The 22,247-nt window shown below is 37.9% G+C and overlaps 1 protein-coding gene across 1 annotated transcript; it reads left to right on the top strand.

Annotated features, from left to right (window-relative positions):
- The first annotated feature begins 12,900 nt into the window (after positions 1 to 12,900).
- On the top strand, positions 12,901 to 15,569 carry LOC122078086 (putative disease resistance protein RGA4). Its single transcript, XM_042643950.1, has 2 exons — positions 12,901 to 15,467; positions 15,518 to 15,569. The coding sequence occupies exons 1-2, from the start codon at positions 12,901 to 12,903 to the stop codon at positions 15,567 to 15,569; spliced, it is 2,619 nt and encodes an 872-aa protein (XP_042499884.1).
- The last annotated feature ends 6,678 nt before the right edge of the window (positions 15,570 to 22,247 follow it).

Below are 22,247 nucleotides of genomic sequence, written 5' to 3'. Positions count from 1 at the left end.
AGGAAGGGGTACAGGGGAGGGAATGGGGTTAGGAGTTGGTGGTGGTGGTGGTGGTGGTGGGGTGCGGTGGGGTGGGAGTGGGAGTGGGTAGTTTCCGGAGGCAATAGAGGTGAGTTGGTGTGGGCTTTCCTTTTTTAGTAAACTCAGTGAAATAGAAGATGGAAAAGCAACTTAGCCCCTGTGTCTTGTGTCTTGACACAAAGGGGACGAAATGACTACCCAGCCCCTCATGAAAGGTGAAAATTTCATCCCTATTGATGCTTCCGCATACACTCACATTCATCCTCCTGTCGGCAAAAGGCCCACTCTGCCTGTTAGAAAACCTTCTCCCATAAATTATTACATTTTATGGTGCTAATTTGTTTTTGCAAATGATGAGCGAAAGAATATATTAGAAAAATATAATAGATACAAGCAATGAAAGAACAAAACACCATTGAAGAATCTTCCCACCTTCGGCATTGCCATCAGCAGGAAGACACTTCAATCTACAAGATAATTAAAGATTAACAAAATCTAAACCTGGGCCTCATTTGAGAATCGCAACATACATCACTTGAAAAAAATTGGAGGGAAGTTCCATCAAGAAGACATTCTCTTTGTAGCTGCATGCTTTGCCAACCTGTCTGCAACTACATTGACTTCCTTGTAATTATGTGAAATGAACCAAACAATGCTCTCCAAATAAATTGCATAGAATATCCATTTCTGCTGAAATTCCATGGAATTCTACTATTTTTCATACAACTCATCATAGATTGAGAGTCACTCTCTATCTAGAGTTTAGTAATCCCCAAGTCATATGCATGATGTAGACCTTCAAAAAATGCCTCAAACTCAGCCTTGTAATTTGTTCCCAGACCTTCAAATTTTGAATAACATCTTGTAGTAGGTCCTTTACTATCCCTAAAAATTCTTCCAGCCCCATAGGGACCTGGATTACCTAGAGAACTGCCATCAATATTCAGTTTTATAAAATCTATTGGAGGGTAACACCAATATATCTCATCGATCTTCTTTGTCGAGGATCTCATTGAAGACACCTAGATTTTCCTTGAGGTAATCAGATCAGTTATTGATGAGATAGTAACCGAAATAGTGGAGGAGACCTCCTGGAGTTCACGAATTATCACCTTCACCACCTGAGAAGGACCGCGAGATAGGTTCTCATAACGGCGTTTTTTCTTTCCACCAAAATTTGATTAGGAACCAAAATAACCATTGGAATCCACAAATCCTTTAGAGGAACAACCTCAGCCTTTCTCTTCCACCAAGAAAAAAGCTCTTCTATAGAAGGGAAACCCTCCCATCTTTGGTTGAAGAGGCTCAAAACTTCGGACCAAATCTTAATTGAGAAATCACATTCTAAAAAAATATGGCTAGAAGATTCGCACTTACAATAACAGAGCTTGCACTATGAGACCATTGGAATAGAAAGTTTGGCCACATTTTCATCTGTAGGAAAACCATTGTGAATCAACCTCCATCCAAATATAGAAGATCTTGGAAGTAGACCTTTGCTCCACACTAAGTGTGCCCAAGATTGCTCACACCCTCCTTATCTCAATTTATCCCATGCAAATGCTACTGTGAAAGATCTTGTATCTGAATGAGACCAAATCCTGCGGTCTCGAACAGCTGGAATTGGGAGAGGGATGTCTCTTATACTATCACATAAATCTTGAAGAACTGGAGAAATTAGCTCAGGGAGAATCCACTGATGGCCTTCTATAAAGTCTGCCACTTGAGCCTTTAAACTGTATGATGCCACCGAGTTAACTGGAATCATATCAAGGATATTATTATCACTCAGCCAATTATCTTTCCAGAAATCGATTGATTGGCCATCAGCAATCACCCATCTTTCCGAGGAATTAACAAAATCCCACACTTGATGGATCCCAGGAAGAATAAAGGAAGTAATATTAGAGTGGCGCAATGAACCATCTTTACCCAAAAATCTTCCCCTGAGAAAAATTGCAAACCTAGAGGAATCATTCTTAATAAACCAGCCTAATTTTGAAATTAAAGCAAGGTTCATATCCCTCAACCAACAAATCCCAAGGCCTCCCTCTTGTTTTGGCTTACAAGGAGTGCTCCATTTGACCGTTATTGCTTTGGTTGAACGTGCATCCCACTCCAAATAAAGTTACGAAGCCACTTTTCCATCAAAGACACAGAAGCAAATGGCCATAAATAGACCGAGAAATTGTGGATTGGCATACTACACATGATTGATTTAACTAGCTTTATTCTCCCAGCCATCGATAAGAGCTTGTCTTTCCAGCCCATAAGTCATGCCTTAAATTTGTCCATAATTGGAAGAATAAAATTCTTTTTCACACGGCCTTTAAATATCTCCACCCCAAGGTATCGAGTTGGGAAGACACACTCCGGAATACCCAATACATCCTTTATTATTTATTTTCCTCACAGAGGAGATCGACCCCAAGAATATCTTGCTTTCATCAAGATTTATCTTTTGACCATAATAGTCTTGATAAGAATCAATAAACTTCTTCAAATTCCTCACTCCTCGTAGCCCAGCATTAATAAAAATAAATAGGTTATCTGCATATAGGAGGTGAGAAGGAGTATTAATATGTCGAGGGCCTGAAATCCCTTTCCCCAAGTATTTGTCCCGAAGCTCTTGAAGGCCATGCCAAAGAACCTCCTCTGCCAATATAAAAAGAAGCGGAGAAAGAGGATCTCCCTGTCTAAGACCTCTTTCCACTCCAAAGAAGCCCACCGGACCACCATTGACCATCACAGATAATTTGGTAGAAACCAGAATTTGATGTACCCAATCAATCTACACCTGAGAAAAGCCAAACTTTCGAAGAACATCAAATAAAAAATCCCAATCCAGGGTATTGTAGACTTTTTGAACATCTAACTTCAGACCCAGGCACCCACCATAACGTTTTGAGAACAACATATTAGTGAGTTCAGACGCTACACCAATGTTTGAGAGAATGACCTTTCCTTTTTAGAAGGCACCTTGTTCTTCAAAAATTAGTCTAGGAAGTAGAGGGGAAAGGCGGGACGCCAATATCTTTGGAATTAATTTAAAGAAAAATTTTCCAAGACATATTGGACAAAATTGACCCACTCTCCTTGCATTCTCTACTTTAGGAATTAAGGCCAAAAAATTGCTATTAATTTCTTTTGTAATAATACATTCAGAGAAAAAAAAATTTATGGCCCTACAAGTGTCCATGCCAACTATATCCCAGCAACTCTGAAAGAATGTACCTGGGAATTCATCTGGACCAGGTGCACTAGTAGGGTCAAGCTCAAAAACTGCATTGCGAATCTCCTCAGTAGATGGAATCGTCGTCCAGAATAGAGTTATCCTCATGAGAAATCAGATTTGGGATGACTGCCAACAATTCCTCCTTCCGAGTTATCACTCCACGATTGTGGTTCCTCATAGTGACTAGCAATATGTTCACCTATCACTACAGGATCAGTGATAGTAACCCCATCATCTGTCTGAAGCTCCCAAATAGCATTTCACCCTCTTTTAATTTTGGCAGAGAGATGAAAGAACTTAGAACACCGGTCACTCTCCTTCAGCCACTTAATTCTTGATTTTTCTGCCCAAACTTTTGCCTGCAATGCAATTGCATTAACATGACAAATCTTAGCCGCTATTTCCTGCTCAAACAACAACTCATTAATTCCCTCCACCTCAATCTGATTCTGAATTTGGTCTAAATTAGATCTAGCCATTTCCACCTCCTTATCCACATGAGGGAAAACAACCTTTGCCCAAGACCTGAGCCGAACCTTTAACCGTTTCAATTTACCAGTCACCACAAACATAGGGGTTCCACTAATAGGCTCCGCCCAAGAGGCACTAACCACATCCCTGAAATCCGCATGCTCTGTCCAAAAGGGCATCATTCTGAATGGGGTATTCATCGGACGAGGTAACTCCTCACATGAAACAACAATAGGAGCATGGTCTGAGTAGCTTCTCGTTAATACGCGATGGGAGCAGTCCGGAAACTTGTCCAACCACTCTTCATTGCACAGACTTCGATCCAACACTGCTCGTACATTTCCTGACCGTCTGTTATTAGACCAAGTGAACTTGAATCCTGAACAAGGAACACGAACTAGGGGAGCGGAGTCAATCATTGCTGCAAACTCTTCTGACGATCCCACATTAAATCTTCCCGGACCCCTCTTTTCATGAGCGAAAAGGTAAAAGTTGAAAACACCAAAAATCATCCAAGGAAGCCCCGTACCAGAAATAGTCAATAGGTCACACACAGATCTCTTTTGGTAACCTTTAAACAATTTGCTTGAATTACAGACAGGAAAAAGCGCACACCTCCACTCTCCATCAAGAGAGATACCTGCTGATCAGAGGATAGCACCACTACAGGCCGCTTGAGAAATGATTTCCAGAAACACCAAATATTTGGGACAGCATCTTGTGTCTGATTGTAAATAAAAAGAAAATCATATCCCAATGAGTTAAAAAATGCTTTGGGGCACTTGTTAGGATCTACCTTCGGTTCTGCCAAACACACAACTAATGGATCATTTTCTCAAATAACTGAACGCAACACCTCACGAGCACGGACGTTGCCAACTCCTCTAATATTCCAAAAGAGGAACTTCATAATTAACTAGAAGAAGAGTTTCGAACTGAGCTGCGAGTGACAGCCCCATGCAAACGTGGCTGGCAGATGATGCCATCAACCATGGCCAGCTCCTGCCTTCTAATATAATTTCGATTAGAACCCTGTCTACTTGATTCCGCCCCACCATCTTGATTTTCACGAGGTCGTCTTCTGGAAATAGGAATGAATGGGACCTCACTCGTCCTCCCACTTCCCCCTTGACTAGGGGATTCATATAAGACAATTGCAGTTCTACCATTGTCAATGCTGGTGACAGTCATTGGAGTTGTATCAGCTTCATCAATAACATTCGCCATATTCTGATCAGATACCAGAACCTGCACATCCTCTGGCTGATTGATCGGAATAACCACTTCGATCCTGCCTCCCTCAATAAAGCCAAGACCCGATAAAGGCTCATCACATTGCCCCTGCAAAGATACCGAATTGTTGAGCTCCAACACCTCTGCCAGCTGAGAAGCGATCTATCGGGCCCTCGACTGATAATCTGATATGGACAGCAGTAAGGTCGAAGAGGGTTTCCAACTACTTTGCCTTATGTGGAAGTCTATGGTGCCAAGCCGTCTTATGCGAGCAACGATTCTTAAGCTGTGTTTATAATCAAGTCTGATCAGTGTTTTGGAAATTGTTCACAATGGCTATTAATGTCATGATTTCGATAAGCGGTAGTTGGTTCCGTTGCCGGGACTCTTGGTGTCATTGGCTATCGGGATCGACTGCCATTTATGGCAGTAGTTTACCGAAACAAAACCTTTTTTGACTTGTTTCTCACTTTTGTCTTTTGTTTATGTTTATTTATTTCATAAAAAAAAAAAAAAAGTTTATTGTTTCATTTACACTGTTATGGGCTTAGACCCATGGGCTTGATCTATTGATATAAATATATATATATATATATATTTATGTATCAAATGGGATTTGTAAAGTGGGCTCTTTTGCGTTTTAAAATCTCAATCCGTCTCAATTTATGGTTTATACTAAAGTCTTTAAATAGTAATCACTAAGGTATTGTCTTAATTTGAAACAGTTTTGATTCGATTCAAAATGAAATGGTTATTGACTCTTATGATGGGTATTTATTATGCCACTTGAGAGGACAGAATACTGTCACACCTGAGATTACAAATTCTATAATCCCATTATATTTTGTAGGATAAAATTTTGTCCTACTACAGTTGATAGATAAATCTAATATTATCTATATATTGATTTATTTATATGGCATAAACTTGTTGTTTTGTGATTTTCTTGAACCAACCCCAGTTATTTTGACGGGTTCTTCAATACTATATAGTCTGTGACATCTAGTCTATAGTCTATTTATGATAAAGGTAATTTTGATGGAAATGCACTGAAATAAATGAGTCTTTTTGGTAATGGACAGTTTTCAGATAATGTCCAATGAAGTTTTTCATATTTAAGTCTATTAAAAACTATTAAGTCATGAACCATTGAAGATTTCATTTATTTAAAGGAATAATGGGGTTCACTTAAATTATGGACCAAACCAAACCGAACCATGATCAAATCAGATGGAGGCCACACATGATTGAACTAGTTTAGAATCGAGCCGAACCGATCGGGTCAGGTTTCAACCCGATCCAGTGACCCATATTTTTGAGACGTTTGGGTTTTTTGGTTATGATGGTAAACTTGGACTTGGACTTGGATTTGGATTACAAGGTTGGAATTCAGTGTGTTATGGGCTTACATTAAAATAGTATTCAATGAATTTTATTGTAAACCAAAGTAATGAGTTTTAAAGTTGATTTTAAATTGTTTTGAGCTTTGACTCATAAATTGGGGGTGAATTAACTACTTATTTTACAATTTTAATGAAACCCAATTGTGAAACCATACAAATAGATAAGACTTAAACTGCTTATAAAAGGCAGTCTGGAATCATCTAGTTTTGGTTTAATTATTGAAATTATTATTATTATTTTAAACCTGATTATGAAAGTTGTCATTGGTTTTGAGTTTTGGTTGTTATCATGACAATATAGTTCTGGAAACCATATGTAAATGGATGTGATGCTAATATGCACCTACATCTCACTGTATTGATAACATGCAATTGTAAAAGTAACATACATTATTAATGCATTATGTGGTTGTTATCTTACCTATTTAAAGCCAAACAGAAACGGTCTATAGACCGTAGGCATGTGGTTTATGTTATTAAATGGAAATTGATTGGTTTATCACATTACTTTGTACTGTTTATACGGTTTGACCGGTGGAATGATGAAATTCAGAACTATTCTGAAACATTTGTAGTGTTCTGTCTTTGTTCCAGAATGACTTCAAAATTATATTTCTATTTATAAAAGTTTCTACATTAGTTTATCATTACCATGATATTGAAAAGGTCATTTATGAATGACGTAAGTAGAAAATTAAGCTGAAACCCTAGACCCTAGGAACCATATAAGAGGGCCGAGAAGAAGGAAGAAGGTAAGCATCAATACCCTTGCCATTACTCCCTTACTGAGAACTGTGCGGCCGACCCTAACTTGAGCGTCGGAGGACTAACCCCGGACAAAGCTCCAGGCCTCTGCCGTCTGTGCTTGTGCAGGACCAATTCATACGGGGTTTTTGGCAGCAACAATAATCATAGTATTCACGAATTTCTTATGCATAGAAATATTTCTATCTCTAATTCTTGCCTATGTTGGAATTTGTTTGAAAGTCTTGAGCACTTGTTTTTTTATTGTCCTTTCTCTAAGTCGGTTTGGGGAAGTAGTCTTCGCAAGCTTTGGTCGAGTCCTAGAATTATTCTTCCATTTGAAAAAGGATGAAAATGGATTTTAAATGCTTTTAATTGTAAAACCCTTTCTGATCATCTTGGCAAGTTGGCATTCAGTGCAACATTATCTCATATTTGGTGGGAAAGGAATAAAAGAAGATGGACTATAATTCTCGTTCACTGGAGCAGATTAGAGATGTTATTTCTTTTAATGTGAAGAATAAAATTCTTCATAATTTTGTTGTTTGCCTAGATACAAATAGAAATTGGTTCTTGGCTTCTTCATGGGACCTTCCTTTCTTCCACCCTCTTAGATTTGGCATATTCTTGGGACCTTCCTCTCTTCTATTCCCCCTCCCCCATTTTCTTGTATCATTCTCCTTTTTATTGTTTCTTTCCCACCTCCCCAATTTTTTTGTATCCCTCCCTCCCTTCTTTGCTTGTTTTTTCCCCTCCCCCCCTTTTTATGTTTCTTTCCCTTCTTTGGCTTGTTTCACCACCCCCCCCCCCTTTTTTGGGTTTGTCCCTTCTCTTAGGGGGCTTCAGGCCCATCTCTATTAGGCTTGGTAAGGTTTTCACCCTGGTCTAGCCAATTTGACTTTGCTTGTTGTATTTGTTTTCTTTCCTGTTTTAATATATTTTTCATTAAAAAAAAAATCATAGTATTCTTCAAAAATATATTTTTATTCTTACATAATTTATATATATATATATATATAATATTGGGGCCAAGATTTGGCGCCCTATATGTGGGGCCTACCTTACCAATCGGTGGTGGTGGGGAAGACGTCAGAGCTCAGGCCTGGCCTGCGTTCTACAAACGGGGCCAAACCATGTTGGCCAACGCTTCATAGTCCAAGAGGAAAGGGGCATGAAGTTTCTTTTTGGTAGATAGGAAGGAACAGAGTTATTAAATTCGCCGAATTATTCGCGAATAATTCGCGCGAACAGAATTTTTCCGAATTAAACGAAAAATTCTGACCGAATCCGAATTATAAATAAAATTCTTTAAAAATCGCGCCTTTTTCTAATTAGATTTAAAATCGCGATTATATCGGACCGAACCGTTTTAAACCGAATAATTCGGTTCAAACACACTTTATTAAAAAAAAAAAAAACAACGAATTACAAAAGCCAAAAAGAGGGTTTCTGAACTTTCGTTTCTTTCTGTTTCTTCCCCCAAACCCTCATCCTCTCCATCTCCGAGACTCCGACCGGCGACTCTATCAGTCACTTGATGTCTCTTCCAATCCATGTCTCCAGTGACTTCGTGAGTTCGAGGGTAGGTGACTCGTGAGTTGAGAGTTGAGACCCTCTAGTTTCTCCAGCTTCCACTGCCCAACCAGGAAATCCAGAATGTCTGCATAGTCACCACTCACCAGCCGTGTAAACGCCGACCCTCTGTGCGACAGCGGCGAAATTATCGAATAGATTGGGATCTTGGCCGTCATACAACCTTACTCGCCCTACTGGTGGGGATTAACAGTGGGTGGACTTTTGGCCACCGGCGCCCACGGTAGCTCCTTGTGGGGGAAGGGAAGTGCTGTCCATGACTATGTCGTCGAACTTCGAATCGTCACCCCCGCGGGACCTAATGACAACTACGCTAAGCTCCGAGTAATCGACACTACTCAACCTGATGATCTTAGTGCCACACAAGTGTCCTTCGGAGTACTTGGTGTCATCTCTCAGGTGAGCATTGCAAAATTATAAGTCTTTGTTTGGGTACCAATCTTGAGTTTCTTTGTTTGTTTTTTCAACGAGTAGATGATACAGAATTTTTCTGCAGAACTTAACGTCACTGTAGCATTTGTTCATCATTCCCTGCCTCGTGAGGTCAGGGAGACAGGGACTCAGGGCCAGGGTGCGGCGGCCGACGGGTGCCGAACTGCGTTCTTTGAAAAATTCTGAACATTTTTCCTTTGAGAGGACTGGTTAGTGCTGAACCTGTTATCCCAACTTTACTGTTGTTTGCACCTGTTGTTTTGAACCTGTTGTTTCTTCTATTGAAAGATGGCAGTAGAAGTCTCTATCTGTTTACTGTTGTTTCTTCTATTGAAAGATGGCAGTAAATGCAAGATAATTTACTGTTGTTAGCACCTGTTGCACTTCTCTCTATTTGCATTCTTGTGCTTTCCCTTTGCCAGTACAAACTGGGTGAATCTAGTAATATCTCCATGCCATTGTACAAAAAATAGGGGCAGATTGAATGTGGCATAGGGGTTGGGTCTACTATTTTGACAGCTTTGGGTTGGAAAATTAAAGGAAAGAATGCAATTTTGAGTGAAGAGCTGTTTGATGCTTATTTTTCTCTGTTGATTGTATTGTACCTTTGGTCATGCATTGTAAAAGGCTATGCATGTTAGTGGGACTTGAAAACTTGATTCTTTAATTATTCAGAGGCTATTTGCTTATGTAATGTAGTTATTAATATCAGATGTATTTGTTTGTTTATATGAAATGATTTATGTTGTTTTTTTTTTTTTTTTGTGTTTCAACTTTTAACAAATAGGAAAAATGGGAAGACAAAAAGAAAAGTTTTGGCAACATGCTGAGCAACTTGATAGTTCACATTTCAATTGCAAATTTTGTGAAAAACAAGTTTATGGAGGGGTCACTCGACTCAAGTATCATTTAACTAAGGTTAGTGGTCATGATGTTGCCTCTTGTGAGAAAGTATCAGATGATGTCCAAGCAGAAGCTCTTCTTGCTATTAATTCTGAATCAAGTAGCAAAAAGCGGAAGAGTTGTACCAGTGGTGAGAGTATAGTTGGTTCTTCTCCTTTAGCTATAACTAGTCAAAGGCAGTCCACAATGGAGGAAATGATCCCTAAGATGGACAAATCAACTTGTGAGAAATCTCTTCGTGATCTTTTTATTAAAAATAACATTTCTTTCAATGTTGTTCAATCGGATGTTTTCATCAATTTTGTGAAGTGCACAGCCCGTTATGGTCCTAGTGTTCCTATTCCAAGTTATGAAACCCTTCGTGGAAGAATAATTCCTGAAGCAAGAAAGGACCTTGAAAAATATGCTGAAGAAGTAAAATTTTCTTAGAAGCAAACTGGTTGTACATTCATGTCTGATTCATGGACTGACTTGAAGAAGCGGTATTTTCTTAATGTGATTGCTTATTCCCCAGGTGGTGCTCTCTTTTTGAAGTCAGAGGAGTGTTCTCATGCTAAATTGACTGCTTTTTATATATTTGATATTCTTGAGAAAGAGATTGAAAGTATTGGCCCAAATTTAGTGGTTCAGCTAATTTCAGACAATGCATCCAATTATTCAAGTGCACTTGATATGCTTACTGGAAAGTATCGTTGGTTGTTTAAGACTCGATGTGCAGCCCATGGTATCAATCTAATGTTGAAGGATATCTATGAAAAGGTTTTTTGGGTTTAAGAAATTTTTGATGAGGCGAAAAGAATTATTGACTACTTGTACAAGTCAATAATTGTCTTACAGTTGATGAGGAATTTCACAAACAATGATCTAAAATATCCTTGCAAAACTAGATTTGCTTCAAACTTTTTAATGCTTCAGTCAATTGTTGAAGTGGAAGAGAAGCTTAGACTCCTAGTTGCATCAGCTGAGTGGAGGAGTTTAAGAGAATTTGAGATCTTTAGAAGCAGAACGAGTAGTGGACACCATTCAAAGGGAGTCGTTTTGGAATGATTCAAAAGAGATTTTGAGATTTATGGAACCAATCATTCGAGTTCTCCGTTTGGTTGATGGTGATAGAGCTACATCAGGGTATTTGTATGAAGCAATGGAAAGAGCAAGAGAGGTATTGGAGAAGCATTATGAGGAAAACCACCGGTATGACCAAATTTTGAAAATCTTTGATAAGAGAAGAGATGAAAATATTTTGGGAATCATTCACTATGCAGCTGCTGTTTTCAACCCCATTTATTTTTTTAGTGAAAGATTCAAAAAGATTCCTCAAATGAAAGATGCAACAGATTTCATTGGTGAAACAGTGGTTCCACAAGATGAGAGGAGAGAATATTATGGACAGCTGGCAGTATACCATATGAAGTCTAGCACTCTTTTTACTCCCAGTGCCAAGATGATGATGGAAACTAGTCATCCTCGTAAGTGTAATAATTATTTTCTTTTTAAAATTTTTAGTTTATTGTTTCTTATGTAAAGATTACTTGTCTTTTAAAATTGTTTATTTATATATATATTTTTTTTTGCCAATGACAGGGGTTTGGTGGCATATATAAGGTGATGCTATTCCTATCTTACAGAAGTATGCCATTCGAATATTGAGCCAACCATGTAGTTCTTCAGCTTGTGAGAGAAATTGGAGTGCCTGGGATGCAGCACAAACCAAAAGGAGGAATAGATTGTCAGCAGCAATGTTAGATGATTTAGTCTATGTGAGAATGAATTCGTTGATGATGGAAAAAAGGGGTGAACTTGAACAGAAAAACATGTTATCCATTAATCTTGACAATATTAGTGTCAATGATTTTGATCAGCGCATTGAGGACGTTGATAAAGAGTTAGAGAGATTGTTGGATGATGTGGATGATAGCATTGCTGAAGACTTGATATTTGGTGCAAGTGCTAGTTTTACTGAGAGCGAGACTCAACCCCCAGATAGTATATAATGATTTAGTTGAGTACTTAAGTTATGGTGATGTAATAACTATTGTTATGCTTTTGTGGATGTTTTGCTTTAGTTAGAATAGCTTTTCCTTTTAAGCATGAATGATGGAATTATGTGAGTCATAGACTCATGGATTGAATGAAGTCATTTTGAACTTTTATGTCCCTACAGGATAATTGGTAGAAGCATTAAAACATGCATTAGAAATTGAATTACTGTAACCATTGCTTTCATCACTCAATGACAAATTTTTTCTAGTTTTTTTACTGTATTGTATATTTGAACTACAATAATTTTCTCTTCTTAGGTGTACATATCAAGTTAATTACTTAATAAATAAAATAGATATAATAAATTATAAAAAATAACATCCGAATTTTTTGCCCTACTTTTATTTTGATACTCGAATAATTCTCGAATCCGAATCCGAATCCGATTTTTATTTTGTCCGCTTTTTTTTCCGCTTTTTTGACCGAACCCTTAAATTAACCAAACGAATTATTCCGAATAATTCTTCGGCCGAATAATTCCCGAATCCGAATTTGCTAACTATGGGAAGGAACGAGTTCAGACTTCTGTCTCAATAATTGAAAATATTTTCTTTCCTAGCTTTTACGGACTTTTGCAAACATGACTAGCAACAGTCCTTACCAAAATAAAAAAGACTAGCAGCAGTATAGTCAAGCTCCTTACTTTACCCATTATGAATTTATGACTCTAGTTGTTAACACAAGGAAAGAGGAAATACAGAGGGAGGCTCTTTAATTTACTCTTTTGAAGATCATTCCTTTGTACCTTTAGAGAGATTCAGAATTTCTTTTCAATTCAAAGATTTAAGCAACTTTGATCAAGTAGACAATTAAGCTGCAAACAAGATGGTTGATGCAGTTCTTCGAGTTGTTCTTCAGAACATTAACTCCCTACTTCAGCAAGAGTTTGGTTTGGTATGGGGAGTCGATCGAGAGATGAGAAGGCTTTCTGACACCTTAGACACAATTAGAGATGTATTGGAAGATGCTGAGATGAAGCAATTCAAGGATAAGGCTATCAAATGTTGGCTAAAGAAACTCAAGGATGCAGCTTATGATGCAGACGACATCTTAGATGAGTGTGCTGCCAAAGCACTTCAATTAGAAGAAACCCAGAAGAGAAACTGCACCAACCAGGTAAGCAACTCTTTCTTATCTTGGTTCAATTTTGAAAAACTTATGTTTCGTCGCAAGATTGGACAGAGAATAAAAGATATTAGAGAGAGATTTGATGATATTGCTGATGCGAGGTCCAAATTTCATTTGAACCCTCGGGGAAATGCAGTGGAATGGACTTTTGAGACCAGTGAAAGAGAGACTACGTCCATTCTAACTGAACCTCGCGTTTATGGGAGAGATGAGGACAGAGAAGAAATAGTTAAGATATTGGTGGACAACATTAACAACCCAGAGTTACTGGTTTATCCAATAATTGGAATCGGTGGTCTAGGGAAGACCACACTTGCTCAACTAGTCTACAATGATGAAAGAGTGAAAAATCAATTTGAGACCAGAAATTGGGTTTGTGTATCTGATGATTTTGATGTAAAAAGGCTTACTAAAGCAATCATAGAAACTATGGGTGGAACTGCATCTGATCTCACAGAGTTGGAATCAATGCAAAGCCGCCTTCGTGAGATGTTGAGTAGGAGGAGATTTTTGCTTGTTCTAGATGATGTTTGGAATGAAAATCAGGACAAGTGGGATAAGTTGAAATTTTCATTGACATGTGGAATTCAAGGATGTTCAATTCTTGTAACCACTCGTCTTGAAAAAGTAGCATCAATCATGGGCACATTTCCTGCTCACCACTTAAAAGGACTCTCAAAGGACGATTGTTGGGCTTTGTTCAAGCAACGTGCATTTGGCGATGGCAGAGAAGAGATTGCAAACTTGGTAGTGATTGGAAAGGAGATTGTGAAGAAGTGTGGAGGTGTTCCTCTGGCAGCAAAGGCTCTAGGGAGTTTAATGCGCTTCAAAAACACAGAGACTGAATGGCTATTTGTGAAAGACAGTGAAATATGGGATCTACCAGAAGATGAAGAAAATACCATTTTGCCGGCCTTGAGACTTAGCTACAATCATCTGCCCTCACATTTGAGGCAATGTTTCGCTTATTGCTCTATATTTCCAAAGGATCATAGGATCCAGAAGGAACAGTTGGTCCATCTATGGATGGCTAATGGTTTTATTCCATCCAAGGGTAAAATGGAGTTGGAAGATATTGGTAATGAAATTTTCAACGAGTTAGTGTGGAGGTCTTTCTTCGGAGACGTAGAAAAAAATGATTATTTGAATGTAGTGATTTGTAAGATGCATGATCTAGTCCATGATCTTGCATGTTCTATCATGGGTAAGGAATGTCTGACCTTAAAGACTAGCGAGGAAATAATTGTTCCAAAAGGGATTCGACACCTATCATTGGAGCTTGAGAACATGCATTCGTCTGACGACTTACAAATGTTGGTAGCATCCACTAATGAGTCTTTGCGTAAATTTCAAACCATTCGTACTTTGCTGGTAAATCGTTTAGACGTATATTACAGGCCATTTTCAGCTGCCTATTTGAAATTTCAAAATTTCAATATTTCAAATCGTAGATGCTTACGAGCATTAGAACTGAGTTTCAGTTCTGTAAGTCGGCGACCATCGTCAGCTGCCTATTTGACACACTTGAGGTATTTCATACACTTGAGGTACCTGAAGCTCTCCTTTATGAGTATTAGCACATTACCTGAATCTTTGAGCAACCTAAAACATTTGCAGACATTGCTAGTACACGATTGTCCATGTCTTCAAAAGTTGCCTGCACACATGAGTACCATGAGCAGCCTCAGGCACCTGGATATTTGGGGATGTGAGTCACTAAGGCAAATGCCAATCGGAATAGGGAAGTTGATTCACCTACAGACATTAAGCACGTTCATCGTGGGGAAGAAGACTGGATATGGTATCAATGAATTAAAAGGACTGAACCTCAGAGGACAATTACACATAAGAGATCTTGAGAACGTAAAGAATTCAGTGGATGCCAAAGAAGCCAATTTGATGGAAAAGAGAAACCTTAACTGGTTAACCTTGTCTTGGTCTCCACATAATGATCAAACTCACATCCAAGAAAATGTTGATGAGGTGCTAGAAGGCCTCCAGCCCCCAGCAAGCATAAAAAGATTGAAAATGGAAAGGTACCGAGGCATGAAGTTTCCAAGATGGATGGAGGATTTGTCGCTCCAAAATTTGGTTGATGTTGAATTGAGAGATTGTAGCAGATGTGAAAATTTCCCACCTCTTGGGCATCTGCCATTCCTGAAGTTTCTTTATGTAAGTGGAATGGATTCTGTACGATTCTTATTAGGTGTTGAGTCCGATAATGGTGATGGCTTGGGTAAAGAATTCCCGTTGTTGGAAAAACTGTACTTACATGACATGCTAAATTTGGAAGAATTGTTATTGAATGTTGCAGAAGGAAGAGAGGTTTTCCCTTGCCTTGTGTCAATGACTATTACAGCTTGTGAAAAGTTGACAACCCTCCCATTGCTTCCTTGCCTTGTGTCAATGACCATTCGTCTTTGTGATAAGCTAACTCTCCCATTGCTCCCGTCTCTTGAATATTTAGATCTACAAACGGAAAATGAAAACATTCCAGAAGGGCTGCTACAAAACCAAAACCTCCCCGCTCTTGAGAGTTTGAGATTTTACTATTCCCCCAACCTCGTCACATTGCCAAGATTGTCGATTAGGCCTGGGGAATTAGGCTTTAGCTCTCTCAAAGAATTTGAGGTCTATGGGTGCGGTGCTATGAAATCTTTGTGGGAGGATGAGAACCAATTCAAGGGGTTGAGTTCTTTAAAGGCATTGAGGATTGGACCTTGTGACAGATTAGAAACTGTGTCAGGAATGAGATATATAACATCTCTCGAGAACTTAAGGATTGATAATTGCCGAAAGCTGGAACTCTCCAAATTGGAGGATTTTCGACACCTCACTTCCCTTCAAGAAATAGAGATTGTCAACATGTGTGAGTCGATCTCTTGGCCAGAGAACTTGAAACACACTACAATGCTGCGACGTCTACATATCAGTTGCTGCACAGGACTGACTGCCTTGCCAGAGTGGATCCACAATCTCCCGTCTCTTCGAATTATTGACATTTTTAGTTGTCAAAATCTTAGTTTCTTGCCAGACAGTTTTCAACATATGACAGCCCTCCAAACTCTTATAATTGATAATTGCCCTGTATTAGAGACACGATACAGAGAAGGAGGAGAAGACTGGCACAAGATATCCCACATTCCAAATGTCATCTTCAGATCACGGCCATCACCAGTACTCATGAGACAAAACCGTCGATGTTGGGATCGTCTCTTGAAGTCGAGGAGGAGGAGGTGATGCATCATCTAAGGTTTGACCTCTCTCTGCAATTTGCCACCAATCTAACTTTTTTCTATATAATAAATTTATTTACTTTGCAACTTCTGTCCTCTGTTCTTGAATTCTTTTTTTACCCTTTATATCATTTTTTATGAAATATTATTTTAAATTAAAAAAAAAATGATGCTAAAACTTTATAGGTACTAAAATTTTTAATATAAATTACTAAAATGGTGGAAAGGAAAATTTTCCTTGTGAAATATGATTTTCTATTATTTATTTTAAAATAATCACAAAATAAAGATATTGAAACAGTTGAAATTTTTTCTAATGAATAGATAAGGCCTAAAAAATAGTAGAAAATCCTATTTTATAGAAAAATTTTATTTTCCAACTATTTTCCATTGAAGCTCTGAAAGTATTGGTTTTTGGTATATAAAAGATTATGATTCTATATCTTAACTCAACCCAAAGAGAATGATTTCAATGGTCTCCCCTTTAATCCACCAACTATTTGTCAGATCCAGTTTTAAAAATTTATGCTACAAACCATTCGACAAGCACTTGAGCAAGAATGATGCCAATGGTATCCCCTTCTGAACAGTTTTTGAAGCTCATTTTATGCTTCATTTAGCTTTTAGGGTTTTTTGACTTACACATAAGATCTCTTTCCTGTTTTGGTTTAGGTCGTGAGTATTATTATGTTCTTGGAGCTTGGTGCCCTGTTTGTTCACTTTCTTCAAGTTGATCAGTTCATGTTCTTGCCTTTGACGTGATACCTCTCATTTTTCAAATTTTAATGTAAATATGTTATCTTCTCTCCACAAAAAATAAACATACAATATTATACAATCGATTTGTGAACACCTTGGTGACATCATTCAATAAGAAATGACATTTCTAGGTGAAATGAAGGCCAAATGCTTATTTTAATTTCTTTTATGCCGTAGGATTTGGTAACGGCCGGAGGTGCTGTCACTCAGTTGAGAAGGAGCAGTGGTTACAAATAAAGGAAGTTGTAAGGAGTATCACACTAAACTGCCAACTGAGACAAATCAGTTGCAGCCAACCTTCTACATTGAGGAGGTTGTCACTACATGGCCTTGGTAGCTTCGGAATACTATTTTCCATCTAGGACTTTATTTTTTTAGTTTAATACTCTTGTTATTAAGTATGTAACTTGTAAACTAAAATATTAGGACTATAGAGTTTTTTGGAAAAAAAAAAAAACACTTTTCTCTTCACTAAAATGAGAAATCGGTCATCACCATCTCATAACCATAGCCATGGTTTTGAAGAAGAATTCTAACCTGGATACAATTTTGTTAGTCTTGTTAGTCCCACATCAATTCTGAGTGGAAAAATCATTTTCCTCATATACATGTGAACACCTTCTCTTATCGAATCAATATTGTGAGATGGAAATTTACAAATTTTTTAGAGAGACCCCTTGGGGATTTTCATCCGTAAACTCGGCATCTATCTTAGACCATATTTTCATCAACGGTAGTGCTCTACCTCTGGCCATCTGTTGTTTCCAGTGTCACCTTCTTTTTCCTGCAACTCTACTTCATTGGTATTCAACAAGGAATTGCAACCTTACGTTCTGACATATGTCCAAGAAGCCCCGTCCCCATGATCTATACACTTATTCGGTAGTCTCATAATTTTCAATGTTTTATTTTGGTATTTGAAAAGCTAAATGGTGTGGCCAAACTTTATAACCTTTTAGGTTTCACTAAAAAGGATAGAGCTTCTCAATTACATATTTAATCATAAATGTTTTCCATTATAGAAATAGATGATAGTGCAACTTATAATGCTCATTTTCAATATCTTTATGCTAAACAAACTTTGGCGATCCATTTAAATTTTCCTCAACGGCTTCCTTATCGTATACTAATTTCTTAGAAATAAATTTGACAAAAAGCTATGAGATAGCATTAAGCCTTGGCTAAACTATTCTTAGTTTCTTTAACCTAGATCTGAATGGCCTATTTCATGTAACGAGTACTAGAACAGAAGTTATTATACCATGAATTTGATCTTATCCATGAAACTAAACTTGATTGAGTCCAGACATGCTTATCAAATGGCAATAAACTACTTTTCCAATTGTCATTTTTAGAGGACATCAAAACAAACCGATTAGGCTAAATATGAAGAGTTAGGATTCACAAGATCAGAATAAGTTGCAGAATAATGTTTATTTCTTGTCTTGATGTAAAAAAAGATCTCGTACGTCCCTCATTTTCATAAGTAAATTACACATAAGTCCATTCCGTTAGCTGGAAATCGTAAGTGATAACATCATGGGGTTAATATTTACTAAATGAACAAACTAATCCTTGAAGAAAGGTAAATTTATTGTTTTACCTTTCATTGTAGAGCCCCAAATAGAACCATGAAAACCAGATTTGGGCTTAGGGCTTCTCTTTTCTCCTTGCTGCTCTCCATGGCTGCTCGACGACGACGATGCCAGCATAACAAAGGCTGCTCCTCCTCTCTTAGTTTCGGAGAGATTGAACTAAGGAATCAGAAAGATCGATGGATCGATTAGGGATGGAGGTAAAGAGACCTCCACTATCGAGAAGAGAACATGGGGCTTGAGTTGAGTTCGATGGGAGTGAAAGAGAGATGTAGAAGATCAATCTGTTGCTGCTTACAAATGAAGAGACAATGAAAGATACGAGTAATTTTTGCAGTAATAACTCATTAAACGATTAATGATAGAGAGAGAAAGACTCTTAAGTTTTTCCTTCAATATTCTTATTTCTCCAATTTTTGTGGTGGGGTTTTCAATTGAGATTTGAGATCCATGAATATTGAATACTCTATGTGCAAGAGAGGAGATTTTTTTTTTTTCCGTGAGAGAGAGAATACATCTTTGTGTTTCGTCTCGATGTGGAAACGAATTGGTCAAGCTAATGTAGTCACAAGGAGTAGAGTGACTGAAGAGTGAATAGAAGGGGTCCCTAACCCCAGGCAGTAAGCCGATCCCAGATATTTTTAGGGGTGATACAAGAAAATTTTCCTTTTTTTAATATTGATTTAATATATATAATCAGTTCAATAGCATGCCAATTCTATTTGGTTCAAAATCAATGATAAGAATGCCCTTGAGACTCAATCGTAAACCACTTTGTCCTGGCTGTATGTAAACCGCCCCTTCACCCGCTCCCCCACCCATGTGAAAATCGTTTGCAGTCGTTGGACTGGTGCAGTGAGCATCAGGTGGCTGGGAGCCCCTTGGGCGTATGCCCAGATGCTCTCAGCTGTCCGATGTTCACGCACCTCACCGCTCACTATAGAGGATGTGGGCTCCCCCCTCCCCCTCGCCCTCAAGTGCTTACACACTATTTTTTGCTAAAAGTTAGCAAGTATATGTATTAAAAAGAAAATAAATAGAGTACAGGGTTAATGTCTAGGCATTCCTAGACGGATACAAAATTAAAATGAACAGCATTACCAAGCTCCACCCACCTTCAACAAAGCCATCAGCTGAGGAGAAATGAACAAACGCCACCTCAATTGAGGACCACCTTCGGCATTGCCACCTTAGTGCTTACATACTAAGGCATTAGAAATATTAATACCTGAAACTAACAACCTTGAAGGGAAGAGAAACATAAATTATTAGTAGAAGCGACTCGAGGTGACTAATACCAACACCCACCTAAGCCCAGGAATAAGGGCGGGCCAGATCGATGGTTTAGACTATTTTACTGCTTAAATTTGAAACCAAATTGATAATAAATCGATTTTAGTTTTAAGGGTTTGATTTAGTTTCGATGAATGGATTTGATTTACCGTTTACATTTTGCTTTTTTTTTTTTTTTGGGTAAAAGCTTACACTTTACTTGAAGTAAGTAAATGAGATGAACTTGATGAGGAATTGGGAGCTCATAAACTATGTAGCTTCTTTAAAAAAAAAAAAAAATGTGGTTGAAAATTTGAAGGTTAGGAATTCAATATTTTATTTTTAAAAGAGTACCCTTACCTAGGAGTGTCAACCGGTTGGGCCGGTTCGGTTTCGTTCGGGCTTAATCGGGCTTGAAGACTTTCAAAGGCTACACCGTGTCCGCCCATTTAACTAATCGGGCTTAGTTATTGAGGGCATGGTACGTTTTATATTCGGTCGGTCGGCCTCGGGCTATAATCGGGCCACCTTAATCGGGCTTTAGTCGGGCCTTAACCAAGCTACGGACATGTTTAATGTTAAACGGGCTTTAACCGGTTTTTAAACGGGCCCTCTTTAAAATGTGCTCTTATATTCCAGCCCACTCATGCAAGCCCAAAAAAATGACAATTAATTAATAAATGATACCAAATATAACCATTATTTAAAATGTGAACATGTTTTTACTTTTTAGTTTTTACTTTTTAATTTGGGGGGTAAAATAGGTATTCTACAATCATTAAAGGGTCGGGCTAGGCCGGTGCACAATAGGCCGGTCTCGGTCAGGTGTTAAACAGTCGGTCTCGGTCGGGCGCCCGACGGTCCAAGTAGCAAAACCAAGACCGACCGTTTATAAACAGGCCGGGCTCAAGCTCGACACGTTTAATAAACGGTCCGGGCCAGGCCGATCTATAAACGGTCGGTTTAGTCGGTTCGGGCCACGAATTGACACCCCTACCCTTACCCAATTGATAAGTCAAAGTTGACAAATTCTAGCAGCAGTGGAGAAAATACAAGTTTCCATGGAAATTGTTCTAAATTCACTGACTAATAAATTGTTTTTTTTTTCTTTTTTTTCTTTTTTTTCTAGAGTGAATTAATCTTTGAGTTGAGTTTGAAATGGTATATTTTCTAGTAATAATTTTTAGTGAACATAAAAGACAAGAAATTCTTAGAAAGAGCATTCATTTAAGAAGTATTAAAAATCTGGGAGAGGGTTCTCGTAGATGCCGCATGGCTCATGTGTCAACATGGGGTCTAATGAGATTTCAGCCTTTCATGAGATACAGGGTGGTCATTTGGCCCTCTCTATGTCTTGCGTAGGGGTTACACTGCCTTTTAAGCTTCTTTTTCCTTAAAAGTATAAGTTAAATATACCATTTATTTAAGACTGGTCTTATGGGAATGTAACCAATACTACTCATTTTCATTCTTCAATATGCTTTGTGTAACAAACTTTAAGTTACGGTTGGTTGCAATGGGAATTGAAGGGGAGTGGAGTGAAAAGTTTTAAACTTTAAAAGTAAAATTTTATAATCACTACCCATATTATTTTATAAACTATTTAAATTTCTTGCCATACATAGTAATGATACATTTTGTTTTTTTTTTTCTTACCAAAGAGATTTGGATGCAAAATAAAATGAATTTTAATAACCAAATATAGAATAATTTTAAGTTAATGATATAATCAAATGAGGTAATGATTACAAAAGTTTATTCTATAAGTTTGAAAACTTCACTTTCCTTTATTGTAATGTCCCTTGCAACCAAACAAAATCTTAGATATTCCATTGAAACTTTCCACAATGGTTTTCATATCATTTCGTAACTTCTTAACTATTAATTTCAATAAAAAGTATGGGTCCAGCCTAAGCCCAGCCTAATCTATTCTTGGGAAAATTACGTGATTACCCACTTTTGGGTTTCCCTTTACAAAATTACCCACAAAAAGTTTCAATTAACAAATATACCCAAAATTAGGTTTTCCTTTACCAAATTACCCACTTAAAGTTTAGAGTAAATTACATCCCCTCCCCTGTATTTTGCTTTTATTCCACCCCTCCCCTGTGTTTTCAAAAATTCCACAGACCTCCCCTGTCAGATAACTCTATTAGTAAACTGTTAGTTGTGGATGTTAAAA

This window comes from Macadamia integrifolia, chromosome 5 (assembly GCF_013358625.1).
Source record: "Macadamia integrifolia cultivar HAES 741 chromosome 5, SCU_Mint_v3, whole genome shotgun sequence".
NCBI classification, from domain to species: domain Eukaryota; kingdom Viridiplantae; phylum Streptophyta; class Magnoliopsida; order Proteales; family Proteaceae; genus Macadamia; species Macadamia integrifolia.
Note: the sequence above shows the minus strand (reverse complement) of the source record. Positions and strands in the feature narration are given on the sequence as shown.